Source organism: Phoenix dactylifera, chromosome 5, assembly GCF_051530095.1.
Source record: "Phoenix dactylifera cultivar Ajwa chromosome 5, Ajwa_hap1_PhDact_Kaust_v1.1, whole genome shotgun sequence".
NCBI classification, from domain to species: domain Eukaryota; kingdom Viridiplantae; phylum Streptophyta; class Magnoliopsida; order Arecales; family Arecaceae; genus Phoenix; species Phoenix dactylifera.
In genome coordinates this window covers 30171384-30191654 of record NC_143194.1, presented here as the reverse complement: position 1 = coordinate 30191654, position 20271 = coordinate 30171384, and the positions used below count along the sequence as shown (strand labels likewise).

The window sequence follows — 20271 nt, the reverse complement described above, 5'->3', positions numbered from 1 at the left end:
GCCCAAACTCATTATCAAAAAAAAAAAAAAAACAGGCATGCAATGGAAGAGCCTAAACGGCGAGTACCAAACTGGTTCCCAACGACTATCAAATAAAACCAAGCAAGTAATATCTGGAAAAGTATGCTCGGCGTGCACTTCAAAAGATCCTCCGTGAACTTAGCACAAAGAATGATAGCTAAGACCATTCACCAGTGAGCATCACTTCAATAGATATACCGGCCAAAGATATTACATACTCCTGAAATCAACAAATTCAGGATTTGGCGAATACATTGTTAAATGAAACACAGAACTGATGCCTCTGTTGGCTTTGGAGGAGGTGGGGGGGAGGGGAGAGGCACAGGCGAATGAAATCTCATTTACCGATGCACCATCTAACTTTACAAACCCATGCTCCCATATCACTTATCCTCCTATGATCCTCTGTCTGTTGCCTCTATAGTGGGATTTTTAGGGCTTCCAAGTACAATTTCTTAGTATAAACGACATTTTCCAGTTCCAGCACATACAGTGCACTCATCGGCATCACCAGCTACATGGCTCAGGCAGTGCTTTATTCGGTCATTCATCACATCCTGCATAATGAAATTAGGTTCAAATTAAATAAAAAACTCATAAAGGCATAAAGCACTATGATTCTATTTTTCATGTTTCCAAAGCTTGCAGCTAGCCAAAGGAAATAAAGCCAAAAAAAATCAGCCTTTTCTTTCAACTTGAGCATAGTTCCTGGTTCTTCTTTCCTATAATTTTCTTCCACTCATCCGACATAGAACAGGAAAGTGGTGTGATAAGTTTGTCACCCAAACCTGAGAGCATGCCTTCTCCATCTGGCACTAAATTGCAGAGTTTCTGAAAAGGCATAATCTAGTTGGCACACCTTAAAACAACTCTTAAATGATTACATACCTAGTAGCTCATTCTGTGACATGTGCGATTAAGCTGTTTAGCACCAATGACCAAGAGATCATGTAAATCCTTGTCAACCACCAGGACAAAGACCCACCTTCAAGGATGGCCTTTGCATTTGACATAGGATGCATTAGCAATATGAATTTAGGTGTGAATAAATGGCACAGCATTGCTTATTTAACTCTCATGCAAAGAAGGCGAATCGGAGTATGAAGCAAAAATACAAGGCTTAGAGTGACAAAAATGGACCTACAGAAATAGTCAAACAGTAAATAGTGAATGCAGCCTGAAAATCCAAGTGAGAAAGATAGCACTAAACCAGATGCAAATTTTTTAAGATAATTTGTTTAGTATGAATGTGTCATAATATGGCTTTCTATTGATCTTACAATAGAATGAATATGGCACTTCAAAAGAATTATTAACAGAGGTTTTTGTGAAGGGCAAGGGACATAGATGAAGATGTTGAAACAAAATATGGGAGACCTAGCAAGTCTTCTATACAATTAAAAGAAGTTCAAGAAGAGAGAATGACTTTTTGGCCACAAGCAATCACACTCCTTTCAAAAATGATGGATATCAAGTCTGGGAGGCTGCAAGTACTGTAGATGATGATGCTTCGCATAAAATGATATTAGTCATCCACTCAACGAAAGATCTACCTTACAGAATGCATAATACATGACCAACAAAAAGCAGAGCTGTAATGAGTTAGACCCTCAACTGCCGAACACTACTAAAATCTTAATGTTTGGCCATGTATTATGCATCTACAAAATCTCAACTGCCGAACACTACTAAAATCTTAATTACCTAATGTTTGGCTCAATGCATCTACAAAGTGTATATAAAAAAAATCAGTTACATCAATTACTTGAAACAATTAACTCACAGACGGTGCTCCTTAAGGTAGATGGTAGGCTACACTTACACATATCCATACTTTATAAACAATCCTCTGTTTATATATTTAAATTTTCCAGATACCACGATTCTTCTGTCGTGTCAGGGGCATGTTTCATGGCAATTTTCTGTTTCGAAAATACGACCACTCATTTAAAAGCCAACTCTGGAGACCTCTGGCTTTCTTTTTATCAGGTTTTCAGTCTTAATACTTAACAGGATCAAAGGAGCTCAACAATGACCACAGAATAAAATGCAGGTCTAAAACATGTTAGCTTTAGGTTGCTTTGTATAATGAAAGCTTAAGTCAATTATGATATCAAGGAATTAGTTTTAAATGTTCTTCAAGGTTTAAAAAAATCACCTATATAGCTAGAGAAATGGCCATTTCTCATGATTTTAAGATTGAAAAGTACCTGTTTCCTTCCTTTCTCTCTTTGCCTCTCTTTTTTTATGGATGCTCGATCACTTCTACCTTTATTCTAGGGGCCACTGCAGTCTTCCATTTATCCTCAGAAAGTTATCAACTAAATGTTTTAAGAAATCAGAGAGTTTCTTACAGAGGTCTCTATCGAACAATGTATTGTCAAAAAATTGCTGAGGTGATGTCTGTATCCATGCTGCAATTCTGTGATAATGCAAACACTGAAACTTCATGCCTAACAAGCTACACTTGTCACGAAAAATAAGTCAACTCAACTTGTCATTTGTTTTTAATATTACTGTTAGTTATTAGTATGTTCTACAGTATCAGCATCATGATAAATGAGCATATCCGTGTTTGCATGTATAGATCTCACCTGTTTAAGAGCCTGAGAGCATGAGTTAGTGTATGTGCACAAGTGTATGCGCTTAACAATGCTAGTAAGCATCCAGAGGCAAAGAAAAAGCGAAGAAATGCCATACCACCATAAGCTCATGCAGACCAAGAGGTGCGGTGATGATATAGGATATGCCTGAATGTTCCCTGGATGCCTCAGCTGCTAACGCAGGGATATCCTAAGAAACATGCAACAAGGATTTTATAGAAAAGCTTCATGGGTGTTCAGCAACTCCTATTTAACAATCACAAAGTAGTCCTATAAAATAAATTCAAAATCAATCAAGTTTAAGCTATTCCAAGTGTAATCATAGCACACCTGTTGCCAATGCCGTCCTGGGGAGAGGAAAAATGGACTAACAATAACTCGGTTTGCTCCTTGTAGCACACATGTTTTGAATGCATCCCTGATTGATGGTGCAGCCAATTCCTAATTTTTCAGAAAGATGATGGTTCAGCAAATTCCTAAATGTTGCAACAAACAGCAACTCAACAATAGAACAATCTCAAACTTAGAGACCAAAAGAGGGGAAAGGGAAAAAAATCAACTTCATATTTAATAAATGTGTGATGCACGACATATGATAGGTCAACTGATCAAGTGAATTTCAAGCCAGTTAGTAGCATAAAAAGGAAAGAAGTTCAATAACACAGACACTTTCATAGCAGAAAGAGAAAAAGTGTCCATATGGCCAAAAAAGTGAACTTGGCATTGTAAAGAAAACAACTGCCGGGCATTTGGTTCCCAGTTCCTCCTGCCATATCTGAGAAGCAATTTAATATTGTTTCAAAAACATGCTTGAGATGACGATCCAAAAAAGCAACAGAAAAATGACAATAAATGTCCATGGCACTTGAGTCTCGAGAAGATTCTTATTGCAGCTGAGTGAAATACTGATAACACTATCCTATGTTCCAAGATGAAGCAATACAAGCTCGACGTATTAGAAACAAAGAAACACAGCACAATGAATACCTACCATATGAGCAGGTTCCACTATCCTATAACCAGTCCGAGCTTTGAACATTGCAACAAACTCATCTGCGATTTCAAAAGATACATATTTGAGCTCTTCATGGAAATTAAAAACTGCAGAATAACGAATGAAACTAGATTTAGAAACCATGGCAGACTAAGCTTACTCAGCATAAAATTAGATTCTTGCCGTCGAGATCCATGATCAACGATGATCACAGCATCTTTGTCTCCCATCAAGTGTTCAAATCTTTCGAGCCCTTCGCTTCTCACACTTAGGCAGCACTTTGTCGACAAAGTTCTACCTTTTGTCGTAATTCTCGAAAACTTGTGAAACCCAGGAAAATGCAAGCTAGGAGGATCCCTTGCACGGACCCTGGCCATAGTAGGAGACAGGAAAATGTTACTGTAATTTACAGCTCAAACTAATTGATTTTTCACCAAAAAATGTCTCAGTTGATACGGTAGGAGGCTGATAAAGTGAAGGATTACGCCATGGAGGGCGATTTTTCACAAAACAGGTTCTTAAATTTCAACGAATTCCAACAAGTAAAACAAGAATTTAACCGTGGAAAGGGGGGAAAAATCAGGTTTTCTTTTACCTTCTCTTTTGATTAAAGAAAATTACCTGAAGGAAGGAACTTGCGAAGGGATCGTGGCCGAGTGCATCGTCCGAGACGTTATCTGGAGCACCCAATAGGCCTTCCAAAGCCAGTGGCCCACCTCAAAGAGCTCAGGTCGGCCAGGTCGAAGGGGCACCCAAGAAGGCGAGTTCGTCTACGAAAGCGAGCGCCGTAAGGAGGAAGAGGAGGTCGCCGAAGAAGCGCGAGGGCGGACGGCAGATCGCTTCCGAAGTAGAAGAAAATGGGATAGCGATATCCCGTTGATATATGCACTCCTCAATCTGACTAGATTTTCTTCTTTAAAATATAACCTCATGAAGTCGGCAACTTGTGTGAAGACTTTATTCGAGTAATCTTATAAAGCCGGGCTACTTTGTTTCCTCCATTCCGCCTTTCTACCTAAATCTTCGCGGAGGTGGGAAAAGAGATGATGAAGAAGCTTTGCTTTCCCCTATCCCTCTTCCTCGCGCTCTCGTTTCCGCTCATCGCCGACGTCCATGGGATCGAATCCCCCGAGTACACCGTCGTCCACTCGGAATCCGACTTCGTGGTGCGGCTCTACCGAGAGTCGGCGTGGATGTCCGCTCCCACCGAGGAGATCTCCTTCGAGAAAGCCACCAAGCTCGGCTTCCATCGGTAGTAACCCCCAAAATCCCCTCTACTTTTGAAATTGGAAAATTATAGGGTTCGCTACTGGATTCTGAGTTCTAATGGCATCCATGTGAAATATGTTTGACTTTTTGATAGCATAGATGTGAAATGGGGATTGAATAAATATTAGCGTAATTTTAAAGTTGAATCTAAATACTAGTTTTTAATGAAAATTGGAGAGCTGGGAACTTATGTTTATATATTATTCTAGAGTTGAATCCAAATTACTAGCAGTCTATCTGAGAAACCTAGTGTAAGAACTCTCCATATTATCTTGATTTCAATGCTTAGTTGCATACTGTTTTGTTCTAATCGAGAAGTGCACCGTCAAAATTCAGATTTTTATGTAATTTGAAGAGGAAGGCGGTGGTGCCGATCGTCAAACCCTTGCCGAAGTGTTGAAAGGGAACAGACCCAAGCCACCAAGGCAGATGTGAGGTTGGCAGATATTTATGTAATTTAAACAGGGATGCAACAACATGTAATGCAGATGCGCTATTCTCAAGTTCTGTGACTGGTGTTGAGCTAAAATAAACTATAATTAAATTTTAGGCATATTAATTTTCATTATATACATGGTTGTGCTTCTAACATAGAATATAGAATGCCAATTTAACAACTGACAATATCATGACTTTTTTTATTAAAAAAAAAAAGAAATTTCTGGTTCTTTTGGTGATTGTTTTGTATTTTTTTAATTCCTATGTTTCATTTGCTGCATTATTTTTCCTACACAGCAACAGTTGACCATCAGATTTTTTTTCCTCGCTTGTGTGGTTTTGCTAAATCCCACAATGGCATGCGCTCTTGTCCATTATAACTTTTATTGGCTAAAAAAATTATGTGATTCCATTAATTATATTGAATGATAAGATAAACAAGAAAAAAATCATGGAAGTCATCACCATCTCCTTAAAGACACATTACTGGCAGTTTTGGTGAAAGAATATGAAAGCAGTGAAAAAAAATTCAGAAAGTAATTGTTAATGTACATACAAATAAGATTTAAATAAAGCATAAGGAACAGATTAGCGAGCATGGAGGCCTGTTATACTTTCCCTCTGGCACAGCCATGGTCGGTAATATTATTCCAGTGGATATTGTTTTGGCATATACTTCCATATCTGCTGAGTCACAAGAGCAGTGTATGTATGTATATCTGTATCTATGTATCTATCTATTTATGTGAAATTAGTAATCTAGTTGGTTTTCATTTTTTTTTTTTTTTATTACTTCTGGTGCTCCAAGATATTTGCAGTTCCTAAAAATATCTTGTTTTGGATTCCACCAGTTTTGATATTATCATCTTAAATCCATATATATATATATATATATATATATATATATATATATATATATATATATATATATATATGAAAAGATGATAATTATATATATATATATATATGCAGGTCAGATTTTAAAGTCTAGCCTTGATGTGAGTTGGTATATCATTAACAGTCAATGAAATTTCATATTTGGATCTGAGTAGGGAGAATTAAACATTTTATAAAATGGAATCATGTTCAAAAGATATGGAGTATTTTAAACAGTAAATTTTCCAAACATTGTATATGATGAAGCCAGTGGAAACGACATGTTCGCCAGTTGCTTGGGCCTAACTTGTGTGATTGGTAAAATTGATCTCTAGACCAACCAATTGGCCTTTTAGGTTTTATAACAATCTGCTTTCTTCTCCAAAGATACCTTAGTGAAATGTGACACCAATTCAAAGTGTTGAAGTTAGGTCAGTAGTGAATATTCTAAAACATTATTATACTTTGATGGAACACACCTTGGTTTCTAAAGATGGCTTATTGGTAAATGAGATTGACATTGTAGTCCATTGAAGTTATGTCCGTAAAGAATTGAAGTACTTACAAAGAACCTTTGTTTTCTCTCTGCCAACATCACTATTGCTTGACTCCTATGTTATTCACATAATTTTGTGCTATTATGCAATTATGAAGAGCAGTTGCATATTACCACATGCATATTATTTGATGACTTTGAATCTTCACTCTCACTTTTAAAAAACAGCTACTCTCTTGCGATTTGTGGTTTCTGTTGAAGATTATTTGTTTGTAGGAACTAACCTTAAATTGTTGTTGTTGTTGTCTTTTTTTTTTTTTTTTGTGCTTATGCTGACCATCTTTTTGTTCTCATCAGAGTGTTTCAGTACATTGAAGGAGCCAATCTGAATTGGTCTAGGATCAGTATGACCACCCCTGTCTTGACGAGCATTGTTCCTGATGCGGGCCCTTTTCACTCTTCAGCCTACTACGTGCGCTTCTACTTACCAGTGAAATTCCAAGCTTCCCCTCCCCTTCCTCTCCCTGAACTGAACCTCCATGCTGACAAATGGCCAAGTCACTGTGTTGCAGTGAGGCAGTTTTCTGGTTTTGCACGGGACAGCAACATTATCAAGGAAGCAGAGAGACTAGCTATCAGCTTGAGCCGATCTAGCTGGACTAACTCAACTGACTTTGGAATGAATGCATACTCAATTGCTCAGTATAATTCCCCATTTCGCTTGATCGGTCGTGTCAATGAGGTTTGGGTTGATGTTGCTGGATCTGAAGGATCAGATTGTGCATCTAGTGTCTTAGAGGTTTACTAAAACCTAGACATCATGTATCAAAAAGAAAAAAAGAAAAAATGTGAGATATGCTACGGATACATTCTCACTCCTACTGTATATACATGGGTTTTCCTAAAACTGCAGCTTATTAAAGTGTCACAAATTCTGCTGTCATTGAACGAATTATCTTTGCCTGTGCAATAAGAGTTCCGTTGGTGGCAAGAACGAATGAAACAGAATCTGAGTCTCAAACTTTTGCCAGTTTTATATCTTGTGCTTGGTTAGTGATGGAAGAGAGATGCGTCCCACTGAAGATGTACTCAAGGAATAGACCACAGATGACTCCCAACTCGCACATAACTTAGAACCCTACCATTCTGCAAGAAGAGAAAAGTCATCATTCACATCATATGGTATGTTTAGGGAATCGGCTACATCACCCAGGTGCCATTTCGTTACCAGACCGACCCCAACCGTCCACTATTCTACCAATCCTTTGGGTTTCACATCTAGGCTCCGAGCAAGAATGCAAAGCTTGCAGCATTGATATGACCTTGCAATTTACTATCGAGAACATTGGTATATTTGTTACATTTTATGGTTACTTTGAAGCATGATATTGGCATGATCTTGCAATTTGCCTGAGATTGAATAGAATATTGGTATGCTTGTTTTAGCTAGTTGTTTAAGTCAAGCCGTGAATTTGTCACAAAAATACGAATATTGCTTCAAGAATACTCGATTACTAAAAAGTTGTTATAGATTATTGATGTCAGATTAGAAAGCCCAGAGACATGGCTCATTATCATGCTCCTCGAGTTAGCCCAGGTCATGCAGCTTCGGAAACGGTACGACTACCCAGAAACGGTAGTTCTTCCAGAATTTGACAAAAAAAATGTCAGTTTTTTTTCCGAATCAAACAAAGAATACCGCATTCATCTTTAGTTGTAACGTGATAAAGGACTACCCAGAATAAGCCAAGCTAGCAAATTACTGATTTAATCTACTCTGCATCACATATGGCAAATTACATGTAGGGAAATCTCATCATGAAGCTGCTTGGATGTCCAGCTGACTTGGCTCATCCATTTATACCAACGCAACCTTGTGGAACCGAAAAATTTGTGCTTGCATCCATGCCTGGGTTATTTGGTAAGCACGGCTAGAAGATTGCGTGACCGCATATTTATCAATAGTCGCTCAGTATCCTGGCAATTTATTTTAGCAACGAGAAAGATAAAACAACTTATTTTACACATTTAATGGGAAGCAGGCAGAAGGGAAGGCTAGAGCGCGTCAGGCATCGCTGTTAACCATCAGACTGGTCTTAGCACCACAGGCCGACAGTGCTCCACTTAAATTCATACACGAAAAAAAAAAATCCACGCATCCAAACACCAAAAAGTAGCATTTCCCAAAAAGAAGTGAAGACGATAATTCGTACAAACTTAGCAAAATGTGTATACCAGCTAACATCCAGCCAGCCAAAACGGGAGGCACACCACAATTTGCTCTCTGATAACATAATTTGAAAACCTTAAAAAAAGTCACTTTTGAGATTCTCGCTATCCTGAGAAAATGAAGATAGTGAGGACAAAAATGGAGTTTTGACAACAAGACAGACATGCCAGTAACATGAAGCATAAAACCCAGAAGTAGGATATCAGACACCATCCCCCACAAATAAAAATTAAAACAAAATGCCTTTTCTACTAATTTTAGGCACAACATTCCCTCAAGCAAACATCGTTGATTAAAAGTCAAGGATACGAGGCAAAGCACTCTGCAACTCGGTGCGTCTGGGAGGTTGGATGCCACCCACAATTTCAGATGCTCATCTGTACAATTCTCCTTCGACAAAAACTTCCTGTAGAGTAAATCGACCACCTTCATTCCACTGATTTCTGAAAGTTTGCAGGATATGCTAACCAGTAAGCCCAAAAAAAAAAGAACTAATGGATAATATGGTTTGGTTAAACTGAAAGGGTAGACAATGTATACGGAAAACAATGAAACTGGCACAGCAAATAAACTGTTATAAACTATTGATTTGCATGACTTGTGGAGCAAGATATCAGGACCAAAATCAGGAACACAGTTACAGGTAATAAAATAAATTATCTAGCACAATGGTACTTCACAAATACTGTCTACTACACATGCTTGCATGAAAGAAAAACAAATAATAATCAATTAAAACAACTACTTTATCTTCAGGCATCCATGTTCAGTTCATGATTATATCATAAGTTAGTAACCAATCTAATCTTTAGAGTCTTCTAAATGCACCATGATTAATTAGGTTAGCACTTTTTGCAGTGCTAGACGACATAGGTGAATCCACCACACATACATCTGAGAATATACACCTCAAACTGGATCTTAGAAATATTTAAAAATACGGGCTGTCCGATTGCTGACTAGACATCCACCTTGATATCTTGCATCAACTTGAGCATGGAAGATGATTAATGAATTGGTAGTGAATGTTGCCAAATTGGGAGTTCCCACTGCTTGTTACAACTTATTATATATATTGTATTTCACGTTTTAAGATTATAACTATTTTTATATTTCTCTCTTTTACTAGTTTTTAGCTATTATCTTTTACACTACCTAGATCTCAAGTGGGTGCCTAATGTCATGGAGGACTGGCCTGGGCTAATAAACCCATATAACATCCCTTTTATTAGTCAATGTGGGGCTATAACAATCTCTCCCACCCAATACCATGATGCCCTCATCAAAGTCGGCTCCTACTCAAGAAAGGGGGCCCACCCAAGGCCCAGATCCTAGTCAGCCCTGGTATCCCCCAATATGGGGCCCAAATGACTAATAAAAGATGTAAGGCACAATGGACCTGGCTCTAATACTATTTGTCATACACTCACGGCACAAAAACTTAAACCATTGGGAGGACTGGCCCAAGCTAATAAACCCATGTAGCACCTTTTTTATTACTCAATGTAGGACTATGACAGTAAGCCCTAGGCAACCCCCCAAGCAGCCCTGTCTACTGCCTAGAATCCTTAAAAGTTTTGAATCCTAGGCACTCCTAAGCCAACATGCAGATGGGGAGAGGATTCTTGTGCATCTACTACAATTTTCTGTAAGAATGATCATTTATTGTTTGAAAAATTTATGCATCTGTCCATATAACAGATAAACACTTTTTCGACCTTCATATAACCACTCTTTTTCACATGCATATATTCAGACATGGACTTTTGGTTGTATAGATAATAATGATATATTATCTTATGAATTCCAGAATCAAATAAACAGTGTGGACTTTGTGAATAATTTTTTCTTCCTCGTCTATGTTCTTTTCCTTTTATTTTTCCAACTTTGTTCCGATACAAAAAATGTTGTCATTGATGTTCTTTTCTTTTTCCTCACTTCCTTTTCCTCTTCTTCCTACATCAATTCTTACATTTCCCTCTTCTTCCAACTTTTCCTATGGATTTATTTGTTTACCACCAAGGTCCTAGATATTTAAAAAGAAGTCAAGGGTCCCCAGAACCAAGAATGCACCTAGAAAACATATGCCACCTCCCCCACTTCCTCTACAAATACCTTAATAATAGTGTTAATTTAAGCAGCCGAAATCCACCCTAGAAAAGTTCAACACATATATCTCATACTATAACTACCAAAGGCCAGCAGTCCTTTAAGACAGCATGCGTATCTCATCTAGGATTGATAAAGTCACATGCAAGTGTGACTGAAAAGGCCACAAGTTCAGGGAGCGGCATATATTCCCAGCTTCCTGGCATCATGCACTAGAAATGACCATTTGAGAACCCTATGAGATCAAAAATCCAAAACTACCACTGAAACTTGATAAGAAACATACTGAATGAAGAGCTCATGCACCTAATGAGCTCTTAAGGAAAACATCTACTTTTAGCAAAGAGGACAATAATCTAAACCTCCATTTTTATGATGGATTGCAGACCTTTCAAGTCTGGGCATACATGTATGTACCACTATAATGCTATCATATATGACAGTTGTTGCATGCAGGAATCCTTACTCATAAGAAACAGAAGACAATATCCCCAACGGACATGACCTTTTCTTAATCAGACCCCTGGAATTTTAGATGTCAGCGCCTACTTTAAATAGGGCTGCTAGCCACCTACAAATTAAAGAACTTGAACGAACCACACAGAGAATGCAATCCTAGTAAAAAGTCCCATGACAATTCATTGACTCACAGATTAATCTGCTTACATAAATTGACCAAAAAAATACACATGAGAAGTACAATAGGTAAAAATATAATTTATAAGTCTACTAACTTAAGCATCCCAAACTGTCTATTAGAATCAGATAATTAAATCATCACATCAATCAACTATTCTGACCAAATAAACTAGGTTTCTCTGTATTCGATATTTTGTCAACCCAGCAAATAAAAAAAGGAAGGAAGGGGGGGGGGAGGGGGGGGGGTACTCTGAGTCCTCTGATACAGCTCAATGATCAGTGTTTGATCTATTATGTACAAATAGTTAAAATATAAAAGAGCTGCCAACTGTTCAATAACCCAAAAACCCATTCCAAAGCAGACACAGATTTCTAAAAACAGATCCCAAGGAAAGGCTTTTGGAACCTTACCAGGATGGATAAATTGGTGGTGTGATAAATTGGTGAAGTCAATCTTGATAAACTGCTAAGATAACCAATAACAGATAAAATAATAATCTCATATGTTTGTGTTTCTGTGCATGCACAGGCCTGCATTCTGTGCTACTAATATTGATAAATTGATAATGATTAAAATTATAAATCTAAATACACATCCAAAATAGAATCGTACTCGAATTCAGAATTTAGGTTTGCATCCAGAATCATAACTATTAGCCTTTGTGCAACTAAATTTCCTGCTCCCACTCCATTTCAAAACTGTTTGTCCAATACACGGGAGACAACATTAAGCAAAATCTACTGTTTCCAAGCGGCAATTGGAAAAATAAGCCAAGTTGCTTCCCAGCTATTGAGTCCAGGCCTCCCCTCATTACATCATCCACGTAGTTCCAAGTATCAATCCACTCCTCACTCATCCTGCTAGTAATAACCCTTTGTCCATTCTTAACAGCATATCTTCCATTTCTCCTCCACGATCCTACATGACCTGTAGAATAGGCAGACCACCGAAAGCATCACACTCAAACATCTCCCCTAATTCCCTAGCAAGCCCAATAAAATGTAAAACAAAAAAAAAAAAATTGGATTCAAAACCCCCACTGATCCATGAATGTTACTATATATACTGCTCAGTTCCAGAGAAAAAGAAGATACACTTCAACTTCAATATGTATTATAAATTAGCAATATAGCTGTCTGGAAAAGATGTCGTTGGTTACAAAACAATGTATGAAAGTGAAAGCATTATTTTATAAAAGGCTAGAAACAGTAGAGGTGAGATTCTACTACATACATAAACAAGTTCAATACATCCAAGATAAAGAAAAAGTTTTATATAATCAGCAATATATATTTGGCATATACGAAGTTCTGTATATTTGCAATATCGGGCACACATCAACAAGTATCATAACTACAAGCAAGAATATAGCTGCTGTGGTAGCTAAAAAAAATCATACTAGACCACAATACTGCAGAGTAAACATCAATTTTTTCTCAATAAATTTAAAAATTGCAGGATGAGTTAATTGCAACCAAGCCAATATTCCTTTTTAAAGAACTAGGTGCATGGAGAAAAGAGGAAGGCCAAAAATATGTAGGATTTACTATAAATAATAACTTATAGTGAAGTCAAATATCTTCTTACCCTAGACTATTGCACAATTATAAGTGCCACAAATCTGTAGAAGTGCAGCTTGGTTAGAAGGCTCCACATACTTTTCAATGACTGCAGGATACCTTCCTGGAGCAAGTGCTGAAAGTTTAGCTAATGAGGTGACTAGAAACTCTTTTGGGTCCCGTATTTCCTTCAGAGGATCCTCTTCCTTCTTCCCAGCATAGTGAAGGCGGACAAAGGCTGCAGAATAGCCAGCTGTCTCATGTATATCTGGGGTATCATTTTCTAGGTCCCCTTTGTATTCATCTGGTTGGGCTAGCAAAGTAATGATACTGTCAAGCATCTTCCCCCAAAGTTCCGTTGCTGAAGCATCCAAAAGACTTGGAGACTCGCAAATCAGTCTTGTTGCAGCAACTGCAGTCAGCTTGACTTCAATGGCTCCCGAAATCAGCTTCAAATTTGGAATCCAAAACTGCTGAAGAATCGCTCCAAATATATTAGCTTGAACTGCGTTTATCGAGTCCACGAGAATGCCAGGCCCGTGCTTGACCAAAACCAATGACATGAATATCACAAGTGAATTAACAAATTTAACAGTACGCTTGTTCTGTAGCCTCAGGAATAGGACGTTCCATATGGTGCCAATGTAAGGTGCTATCATATCATAGTGAAGATTTTCCACCACAGTATTGAGCACAAAGAAACCCAGTTCTTCAGTGCTTGAAACTGATATCAGCTTGTTAAATATCCCAAGGACCTGGCTCAATCTTCCTTCATTGTTGAGCTCATTGGGCACCTTTTGCAGGTATGCCTGCAGCAGCCGGACCAATGCCGGGACATTCGCTGACTTCTTCCAAGTTTCCGGTGTAAGGAGCACCTGGAACAGCTGCATGTAACTGTCTGAGAGAGGTGGCTTTCTTATCTCAACTAACTCTGCGAAGATCTGGAAGGCATATGGCCAGAACTCTGAGATGTCATTGACCAAGATATTCTCGAGGACCTGGAATAGGCACCCTTCAAATACCACAATAAGTGACTGGTCCTTCTCGCAGGAACGCCATACCAATGCTGCAATTGCCTCAAATAAGTAGTGGTTGAAGGTTGGGTTCTTTGGGTTCTTGCATACCTCTGCAAGTATGGATGCTAGGTGATTAATGCAGGCTTGAGCAAGTTCGCCAGTTACATGAGCAATGCCAAGGACCCTCATGATACACTTCATGATATACGGGTTCTCCTGCGAATCTGGGAACTGAAGTGCAGCAAATAGATTGTGCATCAGCTGCTGCACAATAGGGTTGATATCTGACGCACCATAACGAGGAACAAAATTGACAGCATTCGACCCAGGTGCTTGGGCAGGAGCTCTATCCTTCACCATCAACAGCTTCTCGATACAGTTTGCAGCATATGAATGGACCACATTCGATTCAGAACCCAAGAACCTCATAACATCCGGCAGCAGGGCAATTGCAGCAGGCTTTGGGATCTGTTCCCTGAACACTGTGAAGAACTTGAGCGCACCTGCTTTCAGAATCGGGGTGGCATTCACGTCCTGACCCTGTAACTCAGGGACAATCACTGATGCGAAGAAGCTCTCCACATCAACCAGGTACCCAGATGCAGCGCCCCCAGTGCCCGCCTTGGGAGCAAGCGCGACCACAAGGTAGATGGTACAGTCCTTTGCCTTCCAATTCTCGCCTGGATTAGAAGCAAAGAGTGCCAGCATCCTCTGAATCTGCATCGACACCTGCGCCATCACCTGTTCCTTGTAGTTCAAGGCAATCCCTTTAAGGAGCTCGCAGGCAATCCTCCGCCGAGTGTCAATGTCACTGCCCTCAATGTCTCTCCTAATGTACTCAACGTAGTTCATCTCAAAGAGCTCCTCATCCTCATCCCGGAGCTGGATGTTGGGAAATACAATGCTCTCGCATATCTGCTGGAGAGCTTCAGGGCTCCCGAAGAGAGAATGGTGGACGCTGGTGCTCACAGTGGTCAAGAACTTGATAGCCGTGATGGTTAGGTGGTCACGGGAAGTGGTGGTAGCAGAGGTCGTGAGAAGATTCCAGACAGCAGAGGCAAAGTCCTTGAGGTAGTCCTTGAACTCCTCCTCGTTCTTCTCCATGTAGAGCTGAAGATTCTCACAGATGGCAGCACGTAGGGCATCGACAGTGCCCTCGGCCTCGATGGCAGGCGAGTAGGTGGTGGTGAGATAGTTGCGGAACTCGGTCATCCACTCCCGCATGTGGTCCTCGAAGAACTCGGGGAGCTCGATGGAGTTGAGAGAGTGGAAGATCTCGCAGCAGAGGCGCTGGGACTCAAATAAGGGGCAGAGGACGTCAGGGGAGCCGGCGGTGGCATTAGCAGAGATAAGCTGGGCGGTCTTGAGGAAGACCTCGAGGAGTGGGGCGGCGAAGCCGTCAAGACAGTACTTGAGGTCGAGGCGGAGGGCGGGGGTGTCGAAAGAGTGGCGGAACTTGAGGAAGAGGGAGTTGGCGGCCGCGAGGAGGCCGTTAACAGTGGAGTAGTCGGCGGCGGATCGGAGGTTGGAGACGAGCTCGGGGAGGAGGGAGGGCCAGGCCTTGGGGAAGTCGTGGGAACTGATGATGGAGAGGGCCTCGGAGAGCTGGGGGGCGATGCGGCGGGGGACTTTGAGCATGAGGGAGACGATGAGGGCTTTGATCTGGTTCTTCTCAGCTTCGGGGATGGGGAGGTCATCGGAGGAGGAGGGGGACCAGCGGGAGCGAAGGTGGTTCTTGAAGTGGACAGCAGCAGCGAGGCGGATCTGCTCGTCGACGGGGCCGGCGGCGACGAGGTTGAGGACGGCAAGGGCGAAGCCAGATGAGGTGGAGGCGGCGGAGAGGGAAGACTCCGCGCGGCGGCGAGGTTCGGGGTCGGGGGAGAGGGACTGGAGGAACCACTGGGAGAGGGTTTCGAGGGCGGCGGGGTTGTTGAAGTCCATCGGAGCGAGGAGGAGGAGGCTAACGCCTAGGGTTTCAGAGGTCCAGCTCCTAGGGAGGGATCGATGACAAAACGCAGGGGAAAGCACTAAGGAAAGGAGTTGAAACGACTTACCTGGGAGAGAAATCAAGAGCGAGCGGGCTGCCGGCGAGAGGAGGCTCGCCGGAATGGAGATTTGAAATGGGGAAAGAGTAGAGAGGAGGTGAGGATTCTTATAGGGCAGGGGAGGGAAAGGGTTTTCGCGTGGGGCGAGGGCTTCTGAGGCGGTACTGAGTACCATTGGACTCGTATCGACTCGTTTGAAATTGGCTCAGTCTATTGGATCTGGTGCTCACCGGGTTTGGTGGAACCAGTTCAAGTCTTCTCACGCCAGACTTCAATATTTTGTTTCAATTAGCCAATTCTGACAATTGATAACTTGGCAAAGTGGATTATTATGATTGCACGAGCCCACAGAATCTTATACTCTAGGTTCAGCTGCTAGAATTAGACTTTGCTAGTTTTCTAGATTGGAGAGAGTCTCGAAACTGTGCTCATCTCTAACATTGAGGGATATTGCGTACATACAGTGGTCTCATTGAGCTGAGTGGTACAAGAAATTGTAGTCAAGCGAAGCAAAAATCACGGAACATGACATATCTTCCGTTAAGAGTGTCATGTAACATAGAGATGACAGCATCTCATACTGGGTAATGCCACCCAGGTATAACTGCCATGTTAAGGAGTTACTCTACTTCAAACGTGAATCAGAGAAAAGGGTACAACTGCCACAGGCATTCTATTCTAACATCGAATCCAATCTGCACCATTAACATAACTCTCTATTAAAAAATTACAATGAAGAAGAAAAACACTTGCATGCTTCATGAATTTTAGAAGCATAGGACACAGTCGAGCGGAAATCGGCTTGTTGTTGGATCCTGCGCCATAGTATTGAACGGGCAAATATAATCAACACGAGAGAAGAATGTTCGATCTAAAGAGACATTTTAAAGCTGCGAGAAAAGAAAAGATGATGAAAACGTGACACCTGAAAGTTAAACGACATGATGACATAGCATTAAGCATTAAAGATCCAACTCCAAATAACACTAGAACGGTTAACTCGGCATGTTCCTTCCTTGCCTCTCCACGGCTACATCATCTAAACCTCACTACCCTGCACACGGACATCTATGGTCAAATTCATTTCACGAGATAGAGCAGCAACCAGTTTCTCTTTCATTTTCGCCTCGGAGCCCGGCGCTTTGACCACAAATGTATGCACCGCTACACCAAATCCGGCCGAGAACTTCGATTCGACGACCCCTACCCGTGCCTCCTTGAAAGCTTGGAACAGGTTATTCATAGGATGGGTCTCCAGAGAAGATCTCACTCGCACAACCACCACATCGTTCCCAGCTTCGACTTCGATCTTAGGGCAATTTGTTTGCTTTCCTTGCTTGTGAGTTTTTGGTAAGTTGTCCCTCTCCGACTCCATATCCCTGACCCTCTTCTGGAGATCGGTGATATAATTCACGGCATGATGAAGCAGGGAGGCCTTGTCCATCCTCGAAACGTTTGGCACGAGCGATCTCAAAGCATAGAAAAGCTGGTTCAGCTTTTCTCGCCTTTGTCGTTCAGCCTCCACATGGTTCCGTGGCTCCACCATCCCATTCGCCGGCTTTCTCCCCCTTTTCCTTGGCTTCTGCATATTCGACAGGCCGGCCGCGTCTTCTCTGCCCGGAGCCTCCACATCCAAGCGCGCCCCCTCTTGGATAACCAGAGCTCCAGCCATCAAAGTCGGCCCTGCACTGAAATCAATCTGCCCAGGCTGCTGCCGCTGCTGCTGGAGCTGGAGTATCTTCGGCAATGGATCCTCTCCGACAGCATTAGTGTGATGAATGTTATTCTTGGTGATTTTCAGGACACCGGTGCGAGTCTTCTGGTGATAAACAGTCACGCTGGGGGCCTCTGTCCGGTTAATGCTCTGCATTCTCTTCGCAACGTTGGGAAACAGCACGCGATCCCCGCCGCTCTCGGGCTGGCCATTCCTCGAACGATCAGCTAGCGTGGGCGCAGAAATCCCCTCGCTCATTCTGGGAGGGCGCCGCTGATTCAGATCCTTTCCAAAAATCCTCAGGTTCCCCTCGGCCGGCCGCTTGCCGGAGGGCCCATTTCCATCACTCCTTCCCCCAGCTATAGGCATTGGTCCCACCTTAACGGTGCCGGAGAACACAGCCTTTATCATCTGCAAGACCTCGGGGCTCTCCGCCACCGGCCTCAGCGAGCCCAGTTCAAGGACTCCAGTATCAAAGGGCAGAAGAACGATGGTGTTGAACCCCGCAGAGCTAGCAAGGTAGCCCCGGTAGCAGTAGCTGGAAGGGGTATCGATCCAGAGGTGCTTACCGGATGCGAAGACCCGGCCGGGGGCGCCCTTCCCCAGAGGAAAAGAGAAGAACATGGACACCAAGAACAACATCTCGGCGTCGGTGACAAAGTCGAGCCCCAAGGCAGAGTCGTCGCCCTGGAATCCGCCGTAAAAGAGATTCAGCTTCCTGAGCACCATCTTCTTCATCCACTGGTGGCCGCCGCCGCCGCCTTCGTCGGCGTAGGGGAGGTTCCGGCGGCTTTGGAAGCCCTGCTCGCCGGCTCGGGGCTCGCGGCAGCAGCCGTCGCGCCAAACGAGGACGAGATCGCCGGACCGTGTACGGGAAATCTGCCAGACGATGACGTAGTTCCAGCCAAGCCCCGGGCTGTCGGGGGGGCCCTCGGCGAGGTCAAGGAGCTTGCTCTGAAGGCCCGCATCGACGCGGCCGAGGGTGGTGAGGCCGTCGAAGGAGGCCTGGTTGGCGACGAGATAGTCGAAGGCCTCGCGGCCGAGGATGCCGACCGCCATGCCCCGCTCCGCCTCGGACCAGAATCCTCCGCCACAGCCGCTGGCGGCGGCGGATGCTCTCTCGAACGCCGTCTTCATGGGCCGGCAAAACCTGGAAAGGAAAGCAGGCTTTCGTCCTCGTCTGAACAGACTTCTTCACCCCCAATCTTCAGACCTCACCATGAAAGAAGCGACGGAAATGAAGATACAGTAGTGGAAGGAGGAAAGACGAAGAGGAGAGGGAAGAGAGACAAAGAGGAAGAGATTTGACGGGGAGGAGAGAACGAGACCGACAGGGGAAGAGAGAGCGGAGGTGCATTTATTTCGGTTCTGGCTTCTGGCACGCTTTTTCGGATAATCGTGACGCAAACCACACGGGTACAGTTTCGTAATCTGACGTACGTGGCACTGAGCCGGAGGCGCGAGCAGAGCGGAGCCGAGCCGGAGCAGCCGTAAATTTGCGTCCTACCTCTCACGGTGTTATATTATTTCCCCATAACTCTCAGGTTGTTATATTATTTGCTTACACCATGTTCGATGATTTCAAAATGTTTAGCATGAACATTAATTGGTCATTTGGATAATATTATAATGCTTTATTCCGCTAAGTTTTTTGTTTTTAACATCAATATTGTGTTAAATTTAAATTGAAAATTTTGGTTTACATACCAACCGTTGCATCAAAAGATTTACTCTGAATTCAATTTATTACCATACATGCCAAATAGTTAATAGTTAGCATGCTAGGTCATGTAAAATAATATAAAATAATATTTATTTTAAAAACTGCATATTTGGATACCTTGATAGACAGTATTGAGAGCTCGAGCCAAATTCGCATGTATCCTGCAATCATAGAGATTGAATGACTTTTTAGTCTAGAAGAACCTCTAATTATTGTTGCTATCTCTACATATATTGGAATACATATAACCTGGGATATCAGAGAAGGACTTTAATAGCCATATACTAACCCATACATATATGTAACAGCGTATGAAGCTATTGAAAAATATTTGACAGTATCCAAAATAAAAATATACATAGAACTACTGACCTATCAGAAGAATTTTAAAGTTTAACAAAAGTTAAACAGGCATTGTACACCTACTTATATGATGTACCTTAGTGAATGTGATATTTATGGTCATTTATTAGATCTTGTATAGATTTAAATCAAGTAAACAATTCAATTAAAAAAATAGTTACATCAATTATCTGTC

At 41.9% G+C, this 20271-nt stretch overlaps 3 protein-coding genes and 1 pseudogene across 9 annotated transcripts; 1 reads left to right on the top strand and 3 right to left on the bottom strand.

Annotated features, from left to right (window-relative positions):
* Nucleotides 1-179: 179 nt before the first annotated feature.
* On the bottom strand, nt 180-4473 carry SIRB (sirohydrochlorin ferrochelatase B). Its single transcript, XM_008784972.6, has 6 exons — nt 4240-4473; nt 3779-3987; nt 3616-3677; nt 2955-3065; nt 2722-2814; nt 180-578 (listed from the first exon to the last, which is right to left on the bottom strand). The coding sequence occupies exons 1-6, from the start codon at nt 4278-4280 to the stop codon at nt 477-479; spliced, it is 618 nt and encodes a 205-aa protein (XP_008783194.3). The 5' UTR covers nt 4281-4473; the 3' UTR covers nt 180-476.
* A 91-nt stretch (nt 4474-4564) lies between these two features.
* LOC103702508 (uncharacterized) lies at nt 4565-7733 on the top strand. Its single transcript, XM_008784970.4, has 2 exons — nt 4565-4870; nt 7055-7733. The coding sequence occupies exons 1-2, from the start codon at nt 4662-4664 to the stop codon at nt 7503-7505; spliced, it is 660 nt and encodes a 219-aa protein (XP_008783192.1). The 5' UTR covers nt 4565-4661; the 3' UTR covers nt 7506-7733.
* Nucleotides 7734-8876: 1143 nt separating this feature from the next.
* On the bottom strand, nt 8877-16414 carry LOC103702507 (cellular apoptosis susceptibility protein, putative / importin-alpha re-exporter). 6 transcript variants are annotated; one of them, XR_015987303.2, is made up of 3 exons: nt 13335-16405; nt 12289-12603; nt 8877-9370 (listed from the first exon to the last, which is right to left on the bottom strand). XR_015987303.2 is itself a non-coding variant. In XM_008784966.6 (2 exons), exon 1 carries the CDS (start codon nt 16190-16192, stop codon nt 13265-13267), a length of 2928 nt encoding a protein of 975 aa, XP_008783188.1. In that variant the 5' UTR covers nt 16193-16414; the 3' UTR covers nt 8877-9370; nt 13264. The 6 variants fall into 6 exon arrangements, 3 of the variants coding, with proteins under 3 accessions (XP_008783188.1, XP_008783190.1, XP_017697166.1); XR_003384775.4 differs by having other exon boundaries at nt 13264-16404; XR_015987302.2 differs by having other exon boundaries at nt 8877-9333; nt 13264-16404.
* An 814-nt stretch (nt 16415-17228) lies between these two features.
* On the bottom strand, nt 17229-19486 carry LOC103702506 (transcription factor MTB1 pseudogene; annotated as a pseudogene). Its single transcript, XR_015987304.2, has one exon. The product of XR_015987304.2 is annotated as a transcription factor MTB1 pseudogene (transcript).
* Nucleotides 19487-20271: the final 785 nt, after the last annotated feature.